The sequence below is a fragment of the Gorilla gorilla genome, chromosome 3, assembly GCF_029281585.2.
Source record: "Gorilla gorilla gorilla isolate KB3781 chromosome 3, NHGRI_mGorGor1-v2.1_pri, whole genome shotgun sequence".
Classification (NCBI taxonomy): domain Eukaryota; kingdom Metazoa; phylum Chordata; class Mammalia; order Primates; family Hominidae; genus Gorilla; species Gorilla gorilla.
The window spans coordinates 32,052,970-32,076,077 of NC_073227.2; the positions used below are offsets into that span (position 1 = coordinate 32,052,970).

Consider the following 23,108-nt stretch of genomic DNA (forward strand, 5'->3'; position numbering starts at 1 on the left):
GCTGAACACATCTAAGAATTTCTCAAAAGTGAAAACAGACTTGCATCAGTTTCTACCATGCCTCTAGTGCAGAAATATCAGCCACTGTGGAAACTGGTCTCTGAGTTTCTCCGTAGCTACCGGCAAGCACATTTCATTCGTCCTTTCTCTTTTTAGTAAGGTGCAAATTTGGTTCAATAATTTTTTTCTGCATCTCTTTAGATTCTCTATCTCAACTAAGTTTGAATAAAATGTCCAGCTTTCACTATTTCCTAATGCTCTGGTAATACATTAAGAGTTAACTGGGGTGAAAAGGCAACAAGAAAGCTTGCCAGAGTATAGTTAGAGAATTTCATGACAATTAGCACTGATTTGCACTACAAGAATAGAAAGGAAAAAAAAGAAGTTTTAAAGGGGAAAAAAAGCTACTCACACATACACAACCCAAAAAGAGCCTCCAAGTACTAGCTGAAAATGATACCGTTAGATGACAGCAGAAACACACCAGATTAGCCAATTAGCATTCACCCAAGAAAAGCTAGTGCTTTGGAGGGAGGGGAGAAAAGGAACCCATCAACAGTAATATCAACTTTACAATAGCCTTGACTGGTTATCTACCCAAAGGAAATGCTACCTCCTCACTTTTTTGTGACCCTCTTGACAATTCTGGGGGAAAAAATGTTAGTTCAACATTATCGCAAGCCAGAATATGACTCTATTTATGTGACAGGTTGACAACATACAATTTCATGCTTGTTGAACTGATCGGTGTTATATATTCACTGTGAATATTATGAAGCCTCACCATTATAAATATGAAACAGTATACACTTATTCAAAGTAACTCCAGCAGTGGCAATTTATAGCTTGGTTGTTTGTGTTCTTATGAAGTCCAAATGCCACCTTAAGAAGCTGCAGCTCACAGAAACAGATGTGCAGTGTGACTGCGACCAAAATGGATTGACGATGACCTATGTGAAAGCAGGCTATTACATTTTGGTCTGCATGGCAGCTGACACTGGTTTGTATTTAGATATGTGACTCTTGGGAACACTGCGTCCTTAAAGCTCTGTTTAAACATGGGCCAAGACATTTGTCTATTGGACTAATTATTTTACCACCGTTCTATGGCAAAGATCACTTTTTTCCCCCTAAAAAAAAAAAAAAAAGGATATGAGAGAGTGTATATGCACATACACAGGCACACACTCTCACTACGCTTTGTAAAGTTACAGCAAGGACTTTAAACCTTGGTCATGTCAGGTGAATGTTGGCAAGATTTCCAGAATGCCTGCATAGCAGGATTGTACCACTTTCTTGATCAGGTGCCTGAGAACAGGACAGGACCACAAACCATCAAATCATAAGCTGTCACAGCAACTGCTTTTGGTCAGGTTTTTTCCTCCTCTTCCCTACCCCCTCCCTTTCTTTCTCTTAGCAAGCTTCAACCAATTTACAAGTGTTCGCTTCCACAAAGACAAATTTGGAAGAGTGAAGAACAACACAATTTATCCAAATGTGGGAGGAAATGAAGGAACCAGGCACCTTGCTAAAGCTAGATATCAAAAATTTGCATAAGTAGTTTTGCAACCACAGAGGTGCTATTTGGAACAAAATAAATTGCTTGTATTGTATGCAAGGGTACAAACCTTGACCAACTTTGTAGTGTCTTCCCTGCTTGTACATTTCTTAAGCACATCCAGATATTCCTACTAAGAAGTTCAAGTTAGTATCCCTCAATAGGGAGACCTAAAAAGATAATTGTTTGTGGACTTAGAAGTCCTCAACATCTTTATTTGAGAATTAAGAAACATGAGTCCAAAATATTTGAAATATAGAATTAGTTCTCCAGGATGTTCTTGTAATTCTTTTGTTTCTTTTTTGTTTATTTGCTTAATATTAGGTCATATCCCTAGCTCTTTTTTTGAGATCCAGCACAGAAGTCAGTGACTGGCATCCTGGCTCTCTTTTGAAACATTTGAATTACAGTGTTTTGGAATTTCCTATTCTAACAAAGTTTGTTATCCAAACCTGTATCTCTTTCTACTTTTCCTGTTGGGCTAAGTGAAGGTGTTGTCGGTCTGTCTAGTAAATCCAACCTACGAGATAACATAATCACATACATTCATTTCTCAGGGACCTTGGCGGCTCTTATCTCCTTGCTTTTATGATCTCTTATGAACAGCCCGGAATAGCAATTTGCAGCCTGTTTGTAAAGCCATCTTAGTCTGAACCCAGCCTTCTCCTCTTTTATCACCCAGCGATATTCTTCAGCTAAATCCCATTCGCCACAGCAAAATTTGCTCTGAGATCCATTTTAGAATAATATAAGTATTCTCTGTGTGTATGGAACATATCAAACACGTAATGGAGGGTAATTATCATTTCAATGAACTATTTATTAATAGAAGATGTTTTGTGTGCTTCGCTTAGATTTATTGCTATGCTGCCCACTGTACATTGTAGCTTGAAGCTATTTAGTTCACCTTCATCAACCTCTCAGGCAAGCAGCTCTGCTGTTCACACAGTTTTGGTTTTTCTATGTGCTTTTTTCAACTTTATTTTACCATTATATCACCTAGAACATTAAACACAATGCTCAAGTTCCATGTGTTAAGTCACAATTGCTTTCTACTAAAGTTCCAAGCTACCCATTTTTATTAACAGTTACTTTATTAAATCCTTAATAACACAGATAGCATAGTTAGTTAATTTGTGTGTTGAGCCATGGATGTTAATTTGTAAACATAATAACATACTGCAATCATTTGCATAATAGCATTTTAATCTTTTTAGTAAAAGCTGTAATTCCCTACAAAGTACACTGCAGTAGAAACTAAGTGACTATTGGTAATAATACAAAAGGCCTTAAAATTCTGATCCTATTATAGTGTTGGAGCATACCCAAACTGCTTCCATAATCTCTGAAATGTTACTGTTCTCTGATTTAGGTGTGTGTGTCAAGAATAAAAATGAAGTATAACTGGTAGCAGTAGACTATTTCCTAAATGTAATTTAGTATTCACTAAGCACCAGCACTTTGCAAATAGCTCTGAGGCTTTCCTTCAAAGTTCAGAGCTCCAGCTATGCATATTGTGTGAGGAGGACCCTGGAACTCACTCTCAACTCTGTGCTGAAGAGAGGGCTCTGATAAATCATGCTGATTTGGCTCAGGGAAGGGCATCGGCCACCAGGGATTTGACTACTGAGTCTCCTTCCTCCTCTCTGCCCTACCAGCCTGATTGCTCCTCCTTGAACTGACGGTTTCTGAGCAGAAGTTCAGAAAAGAATGAAAAAGTGCAGTGAAGCTTTAAAAAAGCTAGTTTAAAAAAACTCAATGGGGGCTCACTCCCTCTACAGCCCATTAACACCCATTGTAAGACTGCTCCCCACCCCAACCCCCAAAAAAAGAAAAGGAGAAAGAAAAAAAAGTAGTTGTTTAAGTCAGGCCAAGTCATTTTATGCAAGATCTGGTAATTCATTAATCCATCTGGCTGCAAACCTTGAATGAATAACTTGCAGTAGTAATGGAGATGGGCAGGTCTACAAAATATTAGTGTTTAGAATCTGAAACTGTGCAAATCACTCCATCATTTTGGAAAAGGCACAAAAGTATCTTCTATCATCACTTTGGGACAAATGGCTTAATGGATAAGAAGTCATTTAGCTTCAAACAACTCTGCCATTGCCACGAATAAGACTGTGTATTTCATTGTGGATCTCTCTCCCCTTTTCCCTGCTCTCATTCTAGCTACAGTAAAGCATAGGATGCTGCCTTGCTTTCAAAGGTACCTCTGAGCGCACAGTCTTAAAAGTTAAAAGGAGGCCGGGTGCAGTGGCTCACGCCTGTAATCCCAACATTTTGGGAGGCCAAGGCAGGCGAATCACGAGGTCAGGAGATTGAGACCATCCTGGCTAACACGGGGAAACCCCGTCTCTACTAAAAATACAAAAAGAAAAAAAAAATTATTTGGGCGTGGTAGCAGTTGCCTGTAGTCCCAGCTACTAGGGAGGCTGAGGCAGGAGAATGGCGTGAACCCAGGAGGGGGAGGTTGCAGTGAGCTGAGATCTTGCCATTGCACTCCAGCCTGGGCGACAGAGAGAGACTCCATCTCAAAAAAAGAAAAGAAGTTAAAAGGAACCTGAGAGGTTAAGAAGAAGAAGAAAAAATGGCCCTTACTGAAATTGTTTTACATCACAGGCAATTCATTTTATAAAACCCACAATAAAATTTTTCATTACTCAAAGAATAGGCACATAATTATAGGGACAAATTAACCTTGTTAGATGTGAAGTCTGGGATAGGGAATGGTGGAGGAACAATTTGGCTCTCTGCTTTAACAATGTGGTCTTTAATGTTCAGCTTTTTATCTGCTTTGTGTGTTGATTTCATCCAGAGGTGAGTCATCTGCTGGGCTGTGCTTCCAGGACCTGGCGTAGAGATAGTGGTGCATGGACAAATAAACACAGCAAGTGTATAAGGTCTCCACACAGACACATGGTTGCTATACAAATAGACAGTTTGTCCAATGCAGCACCCTGAACCTTGTGATTACTTTCACCTACACTATTATCTTTGAAGTAAATCTAAGAAGCAATGAGCCACTTTTTCCTGATTCTGCTCCAAGATTTCCTCCTTGTGAATTTGGGTCTCCACTATTTTGGCCCCAAAGATATCCAGGCAGAGTAACTTTGATGAGCCAGTTGAGACTCCGGGAGGTTGGAAAAACCTACAATAAGCCCATAAAATGTCCCAGTTTACTTTCTGGAGTGCCTAGAGTATCTGACATGAAATCATTGGTTTCTCCCATCCCAAAATACAAAATAGCACTTTCTGAAATCCTTGTGCCTAATGAAACATACACATTCTCACTTTGCAACCTGCAAATGGCTAAGAACCGAATCAACGTCCATAAAAAAAAAAAAAAGCAGCCAATCTCATCTCTCCTAGCCACACCTTCCATTAACAAAAGCCACCAGCAGGAAAGTTAGTGCCAGTGAAAGATGGTCATGTAACCTGCATCCTGTGAGTTGCTATTTATTAGCAGGGGTTGATGCCAAGAGACAGAGCCCTGTGGGTCAGAACTCCTGAGCCATATTTTTCCAGTGGTCAGCATAATGGCAGGGAAGAAATAGGGTGATAAACCAGATGTTCCCAAGATAAGCCAGATGTTATCAAGCCAAGAAGTCTAAAACAACAGTGCTTAAATGAGGTGTGTAGATGAACACACACACACACAAACCAACAACACTATTTAGTCTCCCTGCAAGATAAGCCGACAGGAGAGGCTGAAAATAAAGCGGCACACAGGCTGGGTCAGATTGCTGCTTCCTGATTTGTGACTCTCCAAGATGAACATCTAACTGAGTTATACCCAGAATTTGGAATTTTGTGGTAGACTACAAATGCAAAGATAAGTACAACATAAATTTTTAAAATACTCCATAAGTCTCCATGAGTTTCAACATTCTTCAATGTTCTTATGTTACAACCAATTATCTCTCCACTTAAATGGCTATTATTTTCTTACTTGAAGTCTATGTTCTCTGTAAGTGTCATTACCAGGTGTGGCAAAAATCTGGCTGTGGGCCGTAAATTTAATTTAAATGACAAACATTTATTGATTACAAATTGGAAATCCCAGAAATCTTATAAAAGTGATTATTGTAAATTAATTCAGTCCTCCCACATAACAAAAAAGAATTTATTCTTCCAATGATTAAATTAAGGTGAGGTTGTATATACATGCATTCTTTTTTTCTTGTCTATTTGTTTTGTTAAAATTCCAAGAGGTTTGCCATTCATAGAAAAGTCTGTCTGACCCCAGGCACAGTCAGAAGCAGGAATTCATTACCATGGAAGGCTGCAGAATTTCCTCCAAGGAGACAAGTGAAAAAAAGCAGACACCACGTAAATTTGTGGATTGGGTTAAATATGTTCTGTCCCTGAGGCAGTGGAAAGATAGAGGGCCCCTTTGTAAAATGACTCACGAATCTAGGAAAGTACTTCAGCTCCTAAAGGTGAGCAGAAACTTAACCAGGAACGATATCCACGAGGTTCTGCTTCTCTTTGGAATATCTTTGAGTTAGCATTCCTTACCACCTCTCTCTCTATCCGAACTCAGAGTTATCAGGGCTGATGGAATTTTCCTTCAAGGTACTTTGAATCTGTTCCCTGAATGCCACCCCCTCTGCTATCACCTTGTCTGTTCCCTGTACCTGTATCACATTGGGTTTGGAATGCAGCACTGCCTGCTGTCTGATTTTCCGTATTTCCTACTTGCCTACACCTCTTACGACTGTCAGCATTATCACTCTTAAATACCACCTCCATTATGTTGATCTGCTAAAAAATCTTCAATGATATCCTACTTTCTAAACAGACTCTAAACATTTCCAACTGGGTTCTCATGACCCACCGTAATTTTGTACCTACCTTACATCCAAACATACTCCCACTACTGCCATGTTCCCATTAATATGTATTTTACTTTGAGTAAACCAAGCTCCTCACCTCCACATCCCATCTATGAAAACGCTCTGCTCTTCTCTTACAAGGCTTTGTGAATTTATTCTTGCTGTTTATCTCCTCAGCTAGAAATACACATACATACACACACATATATATGCACACATATATGCATACGCGAGCTCGCAATGTTTGCAAATTGCAAATATATATATAATCCTATGTAGGTACATATACATATATACATATACATGAATGTACAGTCTTGTATTGTTTTTGAATTGCTAAGAACTAAAAACATATGCATATACTTGTATATTTGTATACACAGCCTTGCATGGTTTCCTAATTGTTTTACATTTGTTCATTTTGCCTCCCAAACTAGATTTAAAGTCCTTTAAGACACAGGCCTTCTTTTGTGCTTTGTATATAATCTTCACATTACCTAACGCAGTTCATTCTATCAATAAACACATGAAGATCAACTCACTCATTATGCAACAAGTATTTGTTGAGTTCTTACTTTCTGCTATTTTCTGAGAAAATATCTAGAAAAATGTCAGTGAACAAGACAGGCAGATTCCCTACTCCTCAAATGCTCATGGTCTGTTGAACTGCCAATATTTGTTATTTTTAACTTTTTGATAGGTATATAATATATGTCCATTTTTGCAAAATTTAGAATATAACTGAAAGCCAAATGAAGAAATGTAAAGTATCTATATTCCCACTAGAATAACCAAGTAGCCTTGAAAGCGTCCACATTGATTTCCTTGATGGCATATAGCAGGATAATTTACACACAAATACAAAACCACCACTCACCCTTTTCTGCTACAAAGTTCACAGTTTCAGGCTTCCTGAGAGTTCCAGCAATGACCAAACATGAACGCCGGCTACAGCTGTGAGAGTCCTTCTCTCCCCATCAGCAAAGGCAGGCCTCAGAACGTATTACAAGCAATGACCTAGAGACGACTGCATTCTCACTTGCCATCATTCTAACGAACCCCAAGTAGCTTCATTCAGAAGTAACAGACGAATGAATGAAAGATGCCCATTCAGTTGTATCATGGAGGCATTAAAGCAGGTGTTAAAATAAACCAGGGACAAGGTTGCCCACAGTGACCCAGAAAGGCCAATATGCTATTTAAACTAACCCCATGCCATCCATCTTTACAGACTGCTGTGCTGTAAAAGTAGTCCTTTATTCTCCTCCTTCAAACAATGCACAAAGGCAACAGAGGGAAGGAAGTTATGTTGCAATATTCTGAAACATAAATCTTGCTACCAGCCGGTCCAGGGACGCATCCTGTTTTCCTTACACATGGATCAGATTCACTGGAGGCTGTTACCTCTGAGCCTTTTGCTTTGTTTTTTAAAGTGGCTTCTGAATCGTACCTGGTCACCTGCATTTACACATCCAAACACACGTTGCGTAAGCAGAGAACATTGTTTGCATGTCCAGTTACTCAACCAACATGTGCCACTGCATGTTGCTACCCCTCTGCCACCACCCAGAATTCCCTTTCTCAAATTGTGACATTCAGCTTCATTTTTTATCATTATTAAGTTTGTGATGTTAAATAAAAATTAAACTTAGATTCAAACATATGGAAGAAACAAAAAGAAGAGATACATAATTTACTTTCAACATTTTAAGACTCTGCCACTCTATTATATATCCCTAAATCCCACTTTCTGCTTTGATGAGAATTCAGTCGATGGCCAGTTTCCAGTGGTGTCATTGACGTGCTGCTTGAGTCAGGGAAAAGCATTTAACTACTCAGTGCCTGATTTTATTCTGGGAATCCAAAGTAGATAATGCTTGTTATTGTCAGATCAGAGACAGCAGAGCCCATGACTGTTTAACTTGCTCAAGTACAAGGCCTTCTCAAATGTGATGAGGCAGGGCTTTGCAAATTGGAAGAAGGTGAGTGCAGGTGAAAAGTCCACTGTGAGTGGCCGGCCCTGGGAAGGCACTTCCCTGAAATGCTGCTTTGGTAGAAGCAACACAAACCTGTGGCCATGAAAGAGTTATCTGGTTTCATACGAACCTTCTTCACAGGGAAGACCCAATTTTAGAATGTCACCTGTGCTGAAAACACACTTTCCTTTCGCATTATAGAAAAGATGCCTGAGTTTAACACTAGAGGGCAAAGAGTGGAGGTGTCCTCATGCCATGCAAATACTCCTGAAGCTGCTGCTGTTGGTAAGGGCATTGCCACATATGACTTTACCCTTTGCCTCGATAAAGAATGGGCTTTGTGACATCAGAGAAAACTGTTATGGGAACTTACCTAAACAGCCACTTTTGCCCTCTGACACTAAGAGAATACCTGACATATTAGTCCTGGAGCCCCAGGCATCCCGATATCGTTATACGACTTCTCATTCTTTATATCCAGTGGCTTACTATGTCTTCTCTCAGAAATCTGACCAATTAATCATTAGTAATTTATAAAGGGGAAGTCTGTGACTTTATTTAAAAGCAGGGTTTTTCAACCTCAGTGCTTTTTTCATTGGAGGCTGAATCATTTTTTGTGGTGGGAGCTGTCCTGTATGCTGTTGGATGTTTAGCAGCATCCCTTGTCTCTAGTCTCTACTCAGTAAATGCTCGTAGCATCCCCTTGTCCCCAGTGATAACAACCAAACCTGCCTCCAGACATTGTCAAATGTCCCCTGAATTGGGGTGTGGGGCGGGGACCAAAATCGCCTTTGGTTGAGAATCATTGGTTTAAAATGACCTAATGAGAGACTAAATTAAATGAACTTCTGTTTTAGAGTGCTGAAAATAATTTTATTAGCATAGAATATGATACAGGGAGACAAAAAGGGTGGCATGGCATATATTAAGCACCTACATGTAGATAATTAACTAGATGCTGAACCAAGTCTCCTGAAGGTATAAATGTGAAGTACCTCTCACAAATACCACAACACAAAATATAGGGACATAAAAGTTATGGAGAAAGTTGTATTTTTTTTAAAGTAGCCCACCAGAGAGGCATTGACTCCTATGCCATCTCCCCTACCGCTAAGTTATTCTCTAGCCTCTACAAAATGCATGGCATTCACCTGATATGAAATAGGTGATTTTCAGATAAGAGGTCTATGGAGATGGACATTTTTTAAAGCACTGTTTATTTAATGCAGCATGACTTAGAATGGGCCTGTAACTTGACAAGTGTACTGAGTGAGGAATGTTCAATTTACCAGTTCTAACTGGCCAAGTCCTCACATGAACTTTCTAAGACCCGGCTGAGAAGCCTGGGAAAGTAGAACTAACCACAACCTTCAGTGTTCCCTCCACCTTGTTCTGTCTCCCCAGTCCAAACGCTACTACCTTAAGCATTCTTCTAAAACCCACTTAATCTCCAGAGGTATTACAAAATCTCAGCCATCGGCAGAACCTACAGCCGTCTCGCCTCACCAGCTAACTCTACCTCCGTGCCAACCAACACTGAAAGGAAAGATTCTGTTCTATTTTTAAATATATTGAGCAAAGAAGCAGCTTGATATGTCTTTGTAAAGGATGGCTGTCACCCAAATTCATGGGTTCTCTATTTTTATCAAGGATATAAACTTTGAAGTCCGATAAATTTGGGGTTCAAATCCCAGGTCTTTATTGTCAACTGTGTGATTTGGGGAAAACAAATAACCTCTCTGAGTTTCAGTGTCTGCATATGTAAAACAGGAATGATAACAATAGGACCTAACAATAGGTTGTTTTCAAGGATAAGTGAGATGACATATATTAAGCATGAGTATACCAAAATGTTGGCCATGATTGTCATTACTATTATTGTTATCAACATTAATATATTCATCATTCTCTCACGATTTAACAAACATTCATTCAGCATGTATTATATGCTGGGTTCCAGCAAAACTCAATTAATATTTTAAATTTGGCTTTCTTAAGACTCAGATTTCAACCAAATAACATGGAAGTATAAGAAATGTCTTTGCTGATGAATAAGAAAAGTTCAGCACATAGTAGGTGCTCAGAAAACATTAGATGATGATGATGATAGCACTGGCGGTTGTGATAAAGAAAACTAGCTGATATGTCATCCTTCATTTAATTCACTTGCCAGAGTACTCACTAAATGTTTGTTCCTATAAAAAATAATGTATTTCAAGTAAGTGAGTACTGATCTTGTGGGAAAGAATTCCTTTTCTCAAAGTAACACTTTAATAGGAATAGATTAACATTCTTTATTATAGGGTAGGCTTATAATAAGAGTCCGGAGTCACGGAGGTAATTCTTGCTACTGAAAAGTAAATGAATTTTGACTGATTTATAAGTATACAGTAGATTAGTCAAGTTTAGCAATTCCCATTATATAAAGAAATTAGAGATATGAACCAAAAATATAATTAATAATAATAATCAAAAGAGCTCACCTAATTAGTAAAGCAAACAAAGGTAGACATCTACCCCCTTGGTTAAAAAGAAAGGCCTTCTTATTTATTAATTTATATGAGGTACCATTTATTGCTCATTCTTTCTGTGGGAAATAGACAGGAATAAACAGGTTTAGACTTTTGTTCTTCTCTGTCACTAATCTTTCACAACCCTTTAGTATTTCAACACAGTTTAACTCACTCACAGTTGTTGATTCCTAGTCCCTAGTTGATTTATTTTTCAAATCTTTAAAAAAATAAAAATAAAACATTTGTTTTCCAAATGCTGTTTTTCCATAAATTAGAAAGTATGTAACTGTGATGAAAAGTCTTTTGATAATAGCAAAGTAAGAACTCATTATGCATTCATGTCTATTACCATGTTAGTCTGGCCCAAGCCAAACTCAATGAAAAATTAATGTTTCCAAAGGATGTCCTTACCTCAAATATGTTTGAAGGCTCATTGTTGTACTGATTGGATATTATTTCTGATTGGTCACTGCACCACTTGAGTCCACCCAGAAAGCTGTCTGTATCCAAGTCGTTCACATCTAGTTCAGAAAGATCAAGTTCAGGAAGATCTGGGCAAAGAGGCTGGTCTTCACCAACCAGAGCAGCACACTGCAGGAGGCAGAAAAAAAAAATTTAAAAAAGCTTCCATTAACCACAGGAATTTATTAAACTGCAATAGCATGTGATAGGAATTAAGCCTAGTTAATTCAACTACACTACCAAAGCTAGTTTCTGGCACTTTAATCACCAGGAAAAACATCCTAAAATCTTTACTCACTTGGCTCCTGAAGGATAATTTCCCTGCTTTATTCCATCCAAAAGATACCTCCAAACACATGGTAAATACCAAGCTCCACGAAGCTTTCTCTGATTCTTCCAGTTAGAAATCAACTAGATATTTTTGGACCTCTTTGTACAAAATCCTTGGTACCTGTTTGATAGTTACTGCTTCCAAAGTTTTAAACTGTCTTATAGTTAACCATAATACAAACTTGATTTTACCTTGGAAATTTTATCACACATAATAGACACTCAATAAACTATTGCTAAATGGAAAAAGAACAGAGGAACTACACTAGGAAAAATTTTCTCCATTTACACTCCTTTTAAGCATTATAATCCAACTAATTCATTTAGCAACTAATGATGCAAAGCCCTTTGACTCATCTGTGGTTCTCCTGAATTGTCATTTAAATCATTTACTCTTATTTGACTCTTCATGACTTTCTGGACTTCATCCTTAAAGGCAAAAGCAAGTTCCTTAAGATGAAGGACAAAAATCATAATTTTTTTTCTATACGGCTTTTGTATGTAACTTGCAAGATGTGTGTGTGTGTGTGTGTGTGTGTGTGTGTATGTGTGTGCACACGTATGTGTGTGTACGGTTGGAATCACCTAGTACCTGGAAAAGAAAACTCACAATAGCATACCATCACTATATTTTGTTCATTATTTATGTATATCTAAACGGTGCTCTACGTGAATTCAAAATAACTATTTTTGTTTAGAGTTTTAAAATAATTTCTACATATTGAGAGGTTTAAAATATCTCTACCATGGCTGGGCTGCTTATCACCAAGATTATTTTAGATTATCAAAGCATTTCATCCCCTTACATGAAATAGACAGTCTTTTTAACTGTTTTACCATGCGGCTTTTGGAGGCAAGTGGACTCCCCTTACCAACGAGGTGGTCTCCTAAACTTGAATTGGCTACCTAACCGCTAATGTCAGTCTGCAGACAGTAAAGAACACTGCAGGAACTCCTATTGCAGGGGTCTGACATTGCCAGAACAGTAAGGACTTCATCCACCTGTAAGTAGGGGTGTCTAAATCAGGAGGCACACACTGACGCAGCACCCTCATGGCCCTGCCTTCCAAGGTCGGGAGAGATGCTGTGGAATTGTTCACATCCAGGCTGCAGTTAGGCATAAAATGAAAGATGTTCCTTGACATTTACATTTTGAATGAAATAAGTTTTATGCAGATTTTCTTTCTCAAGCACCCCTGTTATCCCTGGCAGGGATTCCTAGCAGGCCACATTACACAGGTCATATGCAGCAGCGTGATCAAAAGCAACACGCTGAGAAGTAAGTACTGGGTAATGGAGTCAGCAGTTGGTAAGGGGAGGATGGGGGGAGACTGAAAATCATTGCCATCCTTCTCTAAGACCATTGGACCCCAGTGAGATCCCTGGCAGCAGGGACAAGGGAATGCAAAGAAAGGGCCCTCCTCACCATCAAAACTCTTTCCTTATCATTTTATTGGTCTTTCCTTTTATTATCTGAGTTAGCCCAAAAGTACAGATCAGTATACTTGACAAGGCATATAAGTAACTGGAGGCTGGGCTGAAGAGATCTCGTTCTAGTACAATGCTCATATTTGGTTGTGGATGTAACACTGCCCAGACTCCATTCTTGCCCACACAGCTGATCCTCCAAGCCCAAACACACTATCTTAACTTTTCCTCAATGTCACCAATTCAGAGATGGGGGAGAACTTTTTCAACGGTGCAAGATACACTAGGATTTTATAGGGGCATAGTCTTTAAAAAAAAAAACATGAACAACAAAAATAGCAACACAAAAGTAAAAATAATCAAGAAAATGTAGGCTGTAGGCTTAAGTTCCTGTTGTGAAACTTAGGAACCAACCATGTTTTGGAATGCTAAAGTGGCATACTGATTTGTGGACAACTTCTTGTTGTCCCTCTCTTTAACTGCCCTCTTTGGCATGACTTGCTCAAAACCCTTTAACCTTCCATAAATATGTATTTTTAAATAACTTTTGAAAACCATTGAACAGACCAGGTCAATTTGTTGTATTGGTGCTATCTTGTCATTTACATATTCCTTTCCTTCCTCTCACTTGTTCGCTCATGCACTCTCTCTCTCTCTCTCATTTTGCTTTTATGTTATGGTTGAGAAAAGTGCATGTGTTCTTGCCAATGTTGACATGCTAATAAAATCTGTGCTTCTGAATGTGGCATTATCCTGCTAATCTAAAACACATTAGTGGTAGCAAGTGTTCCTGTTATTAATTTATATTTGGCCTTTGGACAATGCCAGACTTAACAGTCCAAGCCCTGTAACTGTCCTCATCTGACATGCTGATATTTACTGTTTCCCTATACCTCTGTAACAGGTGTGCTTTATTGCAATTACACAGACACATTCTACTGCCGCTTTGCAACTATGACAGCTATTTCACAACTGTAGCCTCAATTTTATAGTAAGATTTAAGAGGATAAAGCAGTCACTAAACACAAAAGGCTAATTATTGTATGTTATTTCACCCCAACAGACTTTTCTCTTAGTTAAGGAGCAGACAATAAATTAGCTTAACTGTACTGATGATAATGAATCATTATAATTAAGTATAATTCTCCATTAACCTTTTGGAGGTTTTTGTGCCATTGATGGTAAATTTTAAAGAGAGAGAGAAGAAGGAGTGGACTTGGCCACATTAATTATATTAATGAAAAAAGAAACCTGGTTCTTAAAAAAATTAGTTAAGACAGGGGAAAGGGGGTGGAGAGAGGGGCAGTAAAGAATGACAGTCTTAGTGGGGTGTATGTCATGTGAATTGTCTCTATCAATCTTAGTAACCTTATTGTACATCACCTTCATTAAACTGTGAAACACGGGGCACTCCAAGTAGCTATAGTGATATAGGCCTATATTAACCAATGTACTACCCTGTCATTATGTGCAAAAGGGCATAATACGTTTTAGGATGACAGCAAACATTAATGATTCAAAAAATGAAAACTGCCAACGCTACCTGCTGCTCGTAATATTTTATACAGGCGGAGGCGATTCCCAGAGCCGCTGCCGTGTAGGCAAAGCTTCTAGCAGCTAGCTGCCTATAGTGCAACAGAGAAGTGACTGGCCAATCTCAGCCGACTGGCGACTCTATCCATGGCTGGACAAGTAGCCAAGACCTTTCCTCCTTAAGAAAAAAATTTAAAGGCCACTATTCTAAATGCTTCTGATGTTTATTTGAAAATGACTACAGGAATTCCAATGATTAAAATAAATCTTCCTTATTTCCATATGATCTAGTTCCTCAATCAACTCCTAACAGCATCAGGAATAATACATGATGGAAAAATGAAACTACAGCAGCTGAGACCTACAGTGCCAGCCAGACAACCACCCACAGGACACTCCGGCTACTCAAAGACAATTAGGACTTTGAAGCCACTTATAACCCTGACTTATAATGGCTACAGGGCATATGAATTATCCATATCTATTCCGCCTTACCAAGAAATCAGAACAAGATAACAATTACAATCCACAAATACGATCAACCAAGGCAAGGGAGGGCAAATGGAGCCAACATTTGCAAACCCAGCAAAGAGTTAAGAATCCCGGGCATGCCTCGCTAGATAGGAAAAATGCATTCACAGACGGCCTTGGCCAAATTATTTTCACTTTAGATGTGTATCGCTGCACGACATGGACATCTTATTTAATCAAATCACGTGTGGGCTTGATCCTCCCCCTTACCCTACGTGCCCCCAGCTACCCAGAGGAAACACTCGCAGTCTTTTGCCAGATTCATTGTTAGCAGCTGGGATCCTCCATGCAATTCAATTCGAGTCCATCTCACCAGAGTCCACAGAAAGTTTCGCTTGTTTCCCAAGTTGCCCAAACTTTCCTTCCGAGAGCATTCCATTGTGCTGAATGCAAACACGCCGAGGTCCTCCGTCCCCCACTAGACTCCAGAGATTACGAGGAAACTGCTTTCGTTATTTTCCCCCCGTATGAATTGTAGCCAGCAGAGACTGTGGAATTGATGTATTGCTGTCTATTTTTACACTAGCAGCGAGCAGCTCCACACACAGTCCTGCATAAACTCTATTCTCTCTCAGCTTCAGGCAGCTCTCCGTGGTACAGGAAGATTTAACCATTGGCTTCCCTGCCACCGACACGAACGGAAAACCTTGCACTGCCAGGCATTTCTTTTTATTCGCTGGCCAAATCTTTCAACCACGTATAGGAGTTTTAAAGGAAGCAGCATCGTTGTTTTGTGTTCTGTGGGAAAAGCAATCTAAAATAGCCCAGCAGGATTATTTAGGATTTTGTAAGTTCTCTGTCTGATGAACAGAGAGAGAGGGGGGAAAAAATCCGGACTAGAGTCAAAACGGACTATATTTGAACACATCCATTTTAATATTTTTATCTTCGTCTTATTATAAATAGAAATGGCATTTTTCCAACCAGGCCACTAAACACCACTGGAAAGACTTCAGCTTCTGATTCATATCAATATCTTAGAGCATAAATATTGCATATGAGTAGAAACAGTGCCAAAGTCACATGGAAAGAGTTTCTAACTGCAACAGATACTGATGACAGCAGCTAAGCTTTGATTTGCTCAAGCCATCTCAGAGCCACCTTAAAATAGCAAACTTATTGGAGTTAAGATAAGACTGAGATTCTTCTAAAAGCTCCTGCCTGGACTACTTTCCTGGCTCCTCTCTTTGCCCAAGCCCATCCCCCCTTACAGGAATAATAGCATCTGAGGGAAGCGTCAGTCGTGGCTGCAGCGCCGAGCCCTGCCCCAGCTCACCTCGATGTCACTCCATACAGACTCAGAGTCCTGGTTGCACATGTCCCACGCCATCCAGCTCCTGAATGACGCCAGTCAAGCTTTTTCAACTCCAATCCACAGTGACACAGAGCACACACTCATGCAGGCAACCAGCCCCTTACTGAGAGTGAACTGAAGGCACCTGTCTTACTACAGTCCCCAGTCACATGACAAAGCTATTAAAAAGTAGGCTGGGCTGTCACTCACCCAGCCTCCCTTCCCCTGTGCAGCTTGCTGCTCTAACTCGTGACGTCACTCAAAGGCAGCCCTTTGCTTCAGTGAAGTAACGCTTTAAAAAAAAAAAAAAGAAAGAAAAAGAAAAGAAAGAAAGAAAGGAAACACTTAGACTTTTGGAGGCTTCAAGCATCATGCTGTGATTAAAGCCAGCTTTGAATGCCACAGACTCTAAACGGAGCCCTGGCCATATAATAACCAAAATCCCCTGCAATCTTTTTTTAATTTATTTTCCTTCCAAAACAAGCAAGTGGCAAAGCTCCCTGTTTCATGACAGAGTAACTATATTCTTAGCTAAAACGTGTATTCCCTAAGAACTCTTTAATTCTAAGATCTCCAAGTGGACTCAAGCTCAGTTTGGGACTAAAGCAAGAGCTTATCACATGATGCATTTTTATGAGACATTTTCTCATTGAGGGAGTGTTTGAAAGCGCAAATGGGGCTTTTTTTTTGCTTGTTTAATCAACAAAATAGCCTGTACGTGTTAAGGTATAAACAAACTCCTCCACCCAGAATTCGGCTGCCCCCATGGCAGTAGGGAATACCAGCTCCCGAAGAGTTGCTGCAGTTTTCTTTGCTCCATATAAGGAGAACAAGCCACAAAACCCCATCCTTTCAGCTTCCTTCTAATTATTTCCATTTCTCTCATAAGCTCCCAGAAAACAAGTGTTAGTAAATACAGTCGCTGCTGCTCTGCTCAGATCAGCTTAGATTCCTGGCTCCTATTTTTCATACATGTAGCGTTTCCTCCCTAACTGCCTTAGGGTGCCTTTTTGAATAAACATTGAATTCCAACCCTAGTGCCCTGGGTTATGTAGTTTGCGTTTTGAAATCAAGAATGTCTGTGAACTGAGGGAAAAATACCAACACACTATTAGCAGAAATATTCAATTCCTGAGCTTTACTTTCTATTATTTTTCGGCTTGTACCTTGAGACAATGAGGGCTAATGCAGGTAGGTGCAACTGTTTTATGATGACACTACATATTGAATACATAACAAACTCAAGGTACTGGACACAGTGGAAAAACACTTCCTGTAACATGACAGTGGTCTGACTTAACCCTTCCAAGTTCCCAGGAGATGTACATGTGTATGTATCTGTGTGAATAAACATGTTGTCATAAAATGTTAAACCCAATATACTTTTAGAATCAGCTCAATTCTTTTACTTGATAATAATTTACCTGAAAACAATCCCCCAGTTACCTAAACATAATTTGTAAAGCACTATTCTACTGAGGTTAATTTACACTGTTCTTCATTGTCCATCTCCTTAAACAGAAAAACATGGTTATTTGCCCTAACACATATTTTAAATATTAAATTGCTCAAATATTAAAGTGAAAGAAAGAACAAAAGAAACAAAATACCAGCAGACTGCTGCTTCTTTCAGACCATACATATTATAAGAGATTTGTGTGCTGTGAGAGCTGCAACAAGTTGCTAGTAAATTCCCAAATAACGTAAGGAAGTTGACAGTTTATCATTACTGGGCATAAAAAGGTGGCCAAGAGCTTTGACATTTTAAGTTTGCTGAATACAGTTCACCGGCACATTTTCCCTTTTACAAACAGCAGAAAATTACTGTAGTTTTAATTTTCTAATGAAAGAACAGGAAAATACAACTCGGGAATGCTTTTATACAAGCAATTAGTGGCATTACTCTGCACTCCCCACAAAGAAACACTAATTTTCTTCCCAATTATATTCTGATTTAATGTAAAACTTCAGTAAATTATTAAAATTCAGGACAAAGGTCATTGGCTCTGCCCTCAACAATCAACTGTGAAATAATATTGGTCACCTGGCCAAGAAGAGTCAATGTTTATTAATTATTATCATGTGATTCTTCCATTGTGATATTCACTGATACCTTTATTTGTGTTTATCCAATGCTAGATATTCATCATATTTTTAAAACCTATTCACATCTTTTAGAGATGTTCTTTACATTAGAACAGGCTCGTTATAATTTTTGATATTCTAACCTGCCCAGTTTGTATTGTTAGGGTTTTCTTATTTTTTGCCATCTAATTCTACTTCTAAAAAATCAAATCAGCACATGCACTGAAACCAGAAGTGATTTCGAATACACTTGTTTTTTCTTCACTCTCACTATCACAAAGAGGATGGAATTCAGAAGTAACAACATTTAAAAGACTCATAAACTACAGTATATTGCATTTCCCCCTCAAATTTCTATTACTGGACAAATCAAAATTAAATAGATTCCTAGGACAAATTAGAGTGCTTTCCACGATATTTTTTTTTTGTCTTAAAACTACAACTGTAATGAGAAGGATGTTTTAGAGGTTTTATAATTTTGTTAATTAACTCTTCAGATTAAATTTTTTCTTCAGTCAAGTTTTTTTTTTTTTCTTTTCTCAGGAGAACTTAAATGGTTTATTGCTCACCAACCTTGGTTTTTTTCTGGTTCCCCAGGCCATTTCTCTATTTAATTCTCTCTCTGCTTTGACTATTTCTCTTACTCTCTACCCACAGCCCTCCTTTCACCCCTTCGTCAACTCTGTCTCCAAAATTTCCAAATATCTGGTTTCAGACAACAAGGATCTATTGAAACCTTACTGTGTGCACAGCCATGTATCACAAGGACTGCCAAGAAAGCATATGACATGGACACAAGAGAGCTTACAATTTTAGGGGGATGACAACCCTTAAAAATGGAGAATAATTTGGTATGAAAAACCAGCGTCACTTGGATCAACACCCAGATTCCTCTTCTACTGCTTAAAACACACCCTGGTGAGGTACAAGTTCCTTTCAGTGACCACTGCAGTTCACACCCACATCAAACCCATTTTTTCTCAACAATAGAAAGAGGTATTTATTAACATCTGCTGAGTGCCCCTAATGTTGCATATCTACACAGAGCCTACATTCCATCCTGATAATTTCTCCCCTCTGTAGTTCTGTTAACATTTTCCAGGGTTTCAATATTAGTAGAGGCAGGAGAATCTATCTCGAGTTGCTAACAAAGAGAAAAAAAAGCCTCAAGAGAATAATTCAATTCTCTAACAAATACGTTGACTGAAGTGTATAACATTTGGGTTTCCTTCCTCACTCCTACTCCAAATTAAAGGCTTTTCCCATCCCTCCATATTTCAGACAACTGCCCATTTCTAAAAATTAGAATCAAATTCAAACCCTCAAACTCAAAAACCTCAGAGAATAGCAAAAACAATTGGTTTTGTTGTCTATATTGAATATAGGTGATTTCAGAAGCAAACTCAGAAGAGCTATTAGGATAAATATATTTGTTCATTTGTTTTTATAAGTTTATAAGTTTTTATTTTAATAAAACAAACAAAAAACTACCAGACTGCTGCTTCTTTCAGATCATACATATTATAAGAGATGTGTCTACTGTGATATCTGCAGCAAGTTGCTAGTAAATTCCCAAATAACGTAAGCAAATTGACAGTTTATCATTACTGGGCATAAAAAGGTGACCAAGAGCTTTAACATTTTAAGTTTGCTGAATACAGTTCATAAGCACATTTTCTCTCTTACACACAGCAGAAAATTACTGTAGTTTTAGTTTTCTAAATCAAGAAAGAACAGGAAAATACAACCTCGGGAATGTTTCCATATACACTATTTATACAATAACTACATAAGAATATATGTATGCAGAAACTTCTCAAGAAAGAAAGGTGGAAAGCAAAACATATACAGCAGACCACGTATGGGCTAGACATTAAGATCAGCACTTCATATACCACATCTCAATCAATTTAGTCCTCCAAACTATCCAATAAAAATGACCTGTGTACCCATTTTACGATGGAGAAAAATAAGGCTGGGAAAGGTTTGGAGGGCAGCTGGAAAGAGCATGCAAATCGCTGAAAGCCTTTCTAGGAAGAACTAAAGTTTCATCCATAAGAATAATAATCATCCTCAAATCAAAGCCATAGCAAAGACCCTGGAGGCAACTTTATAACTGAGGGACAGTCTACATAGCTGGAAACCAATATTCCTGGGAATGCTGCCTGCCTAGAGCATTCGTCCAGAAAGCAAAGGGGCCTGCCTAGAATTGCTAATATTTTTCAAGTTAATCATTGTTAACAGGCATTCAATTGCTTGCTTTTAATTCCTAGAGGGACTAATTGATCCTGATACCCCACATCAGTTTCTAAACACATGCTTTGGGCCTCTGGTTAGAAGCAGAGACTGCGTAGAACACAAAAGTTGGTAGCAGGATAGGATATAACAAAGACTTCTATTCTATAAATACTTTAAAATTAAACCTCACTTTGCTTGAAAAAAATGCCACAGTGATGTCCATGTGAACAAAGAACCTTTGAGGAAATAACTAGAGGAAAATCAAGACAGCTTGAATGTCTCCTAGCATTGATTTTTATTTTTTTAATAAACAAGTTATGATAGACAACCTTAGCAAAAACATCTCTCATCTCCAGTAAAACCTTCTGCAGACCGGCTCTATGGAACTGAGTCAGCCTCTATTTTAATTTGGACCTCAAAATGTGCTTTTGGTGTTTTTCATATTAAAACAAAAAATAACATGAAAATTAATCTGAGTTGCAGTCAATTGGACTAATCTAAACTTAAAGCAACAATTGTACTTATTAAGCACAGAGATAAGAGATAATAAAAGGGTGGTTAAAATCTGATTTTGTCCGATGTTCAACTCGGTTGTATTTGTGAATCCACATTTTCATTTACCTTAATTATTCCAGGTTAATTTATCTATAATGCAGACAGTTATTGATTATTTAGACAATAAATGTTCAATAGGATTATCTAGCAATTTTTTTTAAGTGGAACTGAACAAGGCATATTACATATTGTCAAATTTGGCACTATTTAAAATTTTAAAGTGCTACAGAACTTCAATACATAATATAACATTTCATTTACTAAGAAGGATTTTTTTTTTTTCACACTAGCTGAACTTAGTAAGTGCCAGGGAAAATTAAGGTACACAAATTGTTAAACTGAAAAAAAAAAAAAAGCAATCAAACCATTCCCCTGATACTTATTTTTTAGTGCTTGAGTCCTAATTAGCTTAGCTTTTCTCGATCTTAGGGAAACAAAACAAAACAAAACTGTATTTTGCAAATAGTCTCAAAAGGTAACAATAAATATATATATTTTTTTTCTTTTTCTTTTTCTTTTTTTTTTAATACCACCAGGCAGAGTCTTGGAAGGATTTTTGGTTATGTGACTTGTGTTTCTGTTATGGGTTTTTCCAGGGCTTTGATATTTGAATTTTGCTCTAGCAAAACTGATATGTTTATACATATACCCCAAACATGTCGGAGAGGTAGAAGGGAAATAAATTCTCATCTTAAGAAGCAATTAGCTTTGAGGTCTAAGCTCAATTTTGTGGTGACAGATAAACTCTTACTTTATATTTGCTAGCCCAATTAGACACAAGACTTTTGAGAAAACATCCTTAACCAAGACGACCGCTTCTAGGATTGACCTCTGCATTTAGCAGCTCAATCGAAAAATAGATGTCAGATACTACTGATAGGATTATACTGGGTATAATTTTTATACAGAGCAAGCAGGCAATATATATTCAAAACTTTTAAAAACCTCATAGACCTAGAACATCTACTTCTAGAAATTCATCCTAAGGCAATAGTAAGGGAATGTGTACAAAGATTTTTCATATTAGGATGCCCAATGCGACATTATTTGCATTATTGAAAACTTGAATGCAATGTGAATATCCAACATTAAGTGACCTGGTTCAATAAATTATAGAGAAGTATGTGTGTGTGTGTGTGTGTGTATATATATGTATATATATATACATATATATATTTAATGTTATCATTAAAATCAGTTGTAAAATATATTTAATAGCATAATGGGAGAGTGTTTAAAATACATCAGAGTTTAAAATGAAGCTTGAAAAAACTATAATCATGAAAAGTTTACCTGTAAAAATATATCCTCAGAAAGAAGAAGAGGATGAGGAGGAAATATAACAAGCTGTTAGTAGTGGCTGACGACATTATAAGTGCTTTTTACGTTCCTTTATGTGAGTGTGCCTTTCTGTAATTTTCAAATTTTCTCTTATAAACATGCATGACTTTTATATTCAGAAGAATTATTCAGTTTTGAGAGGAACAGAGAGATTCAGTATTAAAGCCATGCCTGCTTAACATACTGGGAATGTAGCAGATAGAAATAGCCCCTGACGCCCAATATTATATCTCAAATATTAATCATATATTTAAAATGAAGCCATTTCTGCCTGTCATACCAAGTCCAACAGCTGCTCCACTTAGGATGCAAAGCTCATGAGCAACACTGAGGGAAGTTAGTACCTGGTATACTTAGAAATCCCAGAATTATGGAGAGAAGGAAGCTATCAGCTCCTATCAGCTTGCCTCAGAGGTAGACCCAAAA

General features: G+C 38.1%; 1 protein-coding gene across 3 annotated transcripts in view; it reads right to left on the reverse strand.

Annotated features, from left to right (window-relative positions):
• The window catches only part of PPARGC1A (PPARG coactivator 1 alpha), a 300,335-nt gene that overhangs the window by 81,899 nt on the left and 195,328 nt on the right, over window positions 1-23,108 (reverse strand). The window contains exons 1-2 of one of the 3 annotated variants that reach the window (XM_004038496.3): window positions 16,446-16,725; window positions 11,297-11,476 (exon numbers count right to left, since the gene is read on the reverse strand). In XM_004038496.3, the coding sequence (XP_004038544.1) occupies window positions 11,297-11,476; window positions 16,446-16,499 (234 nt within the window). In that variant the 5' untranslated portion in view covers window positions 16,500-16,725. The other 2 variants (XM_055385022.2, XM_019025658.4) reach the window with 2 other exon arrangements.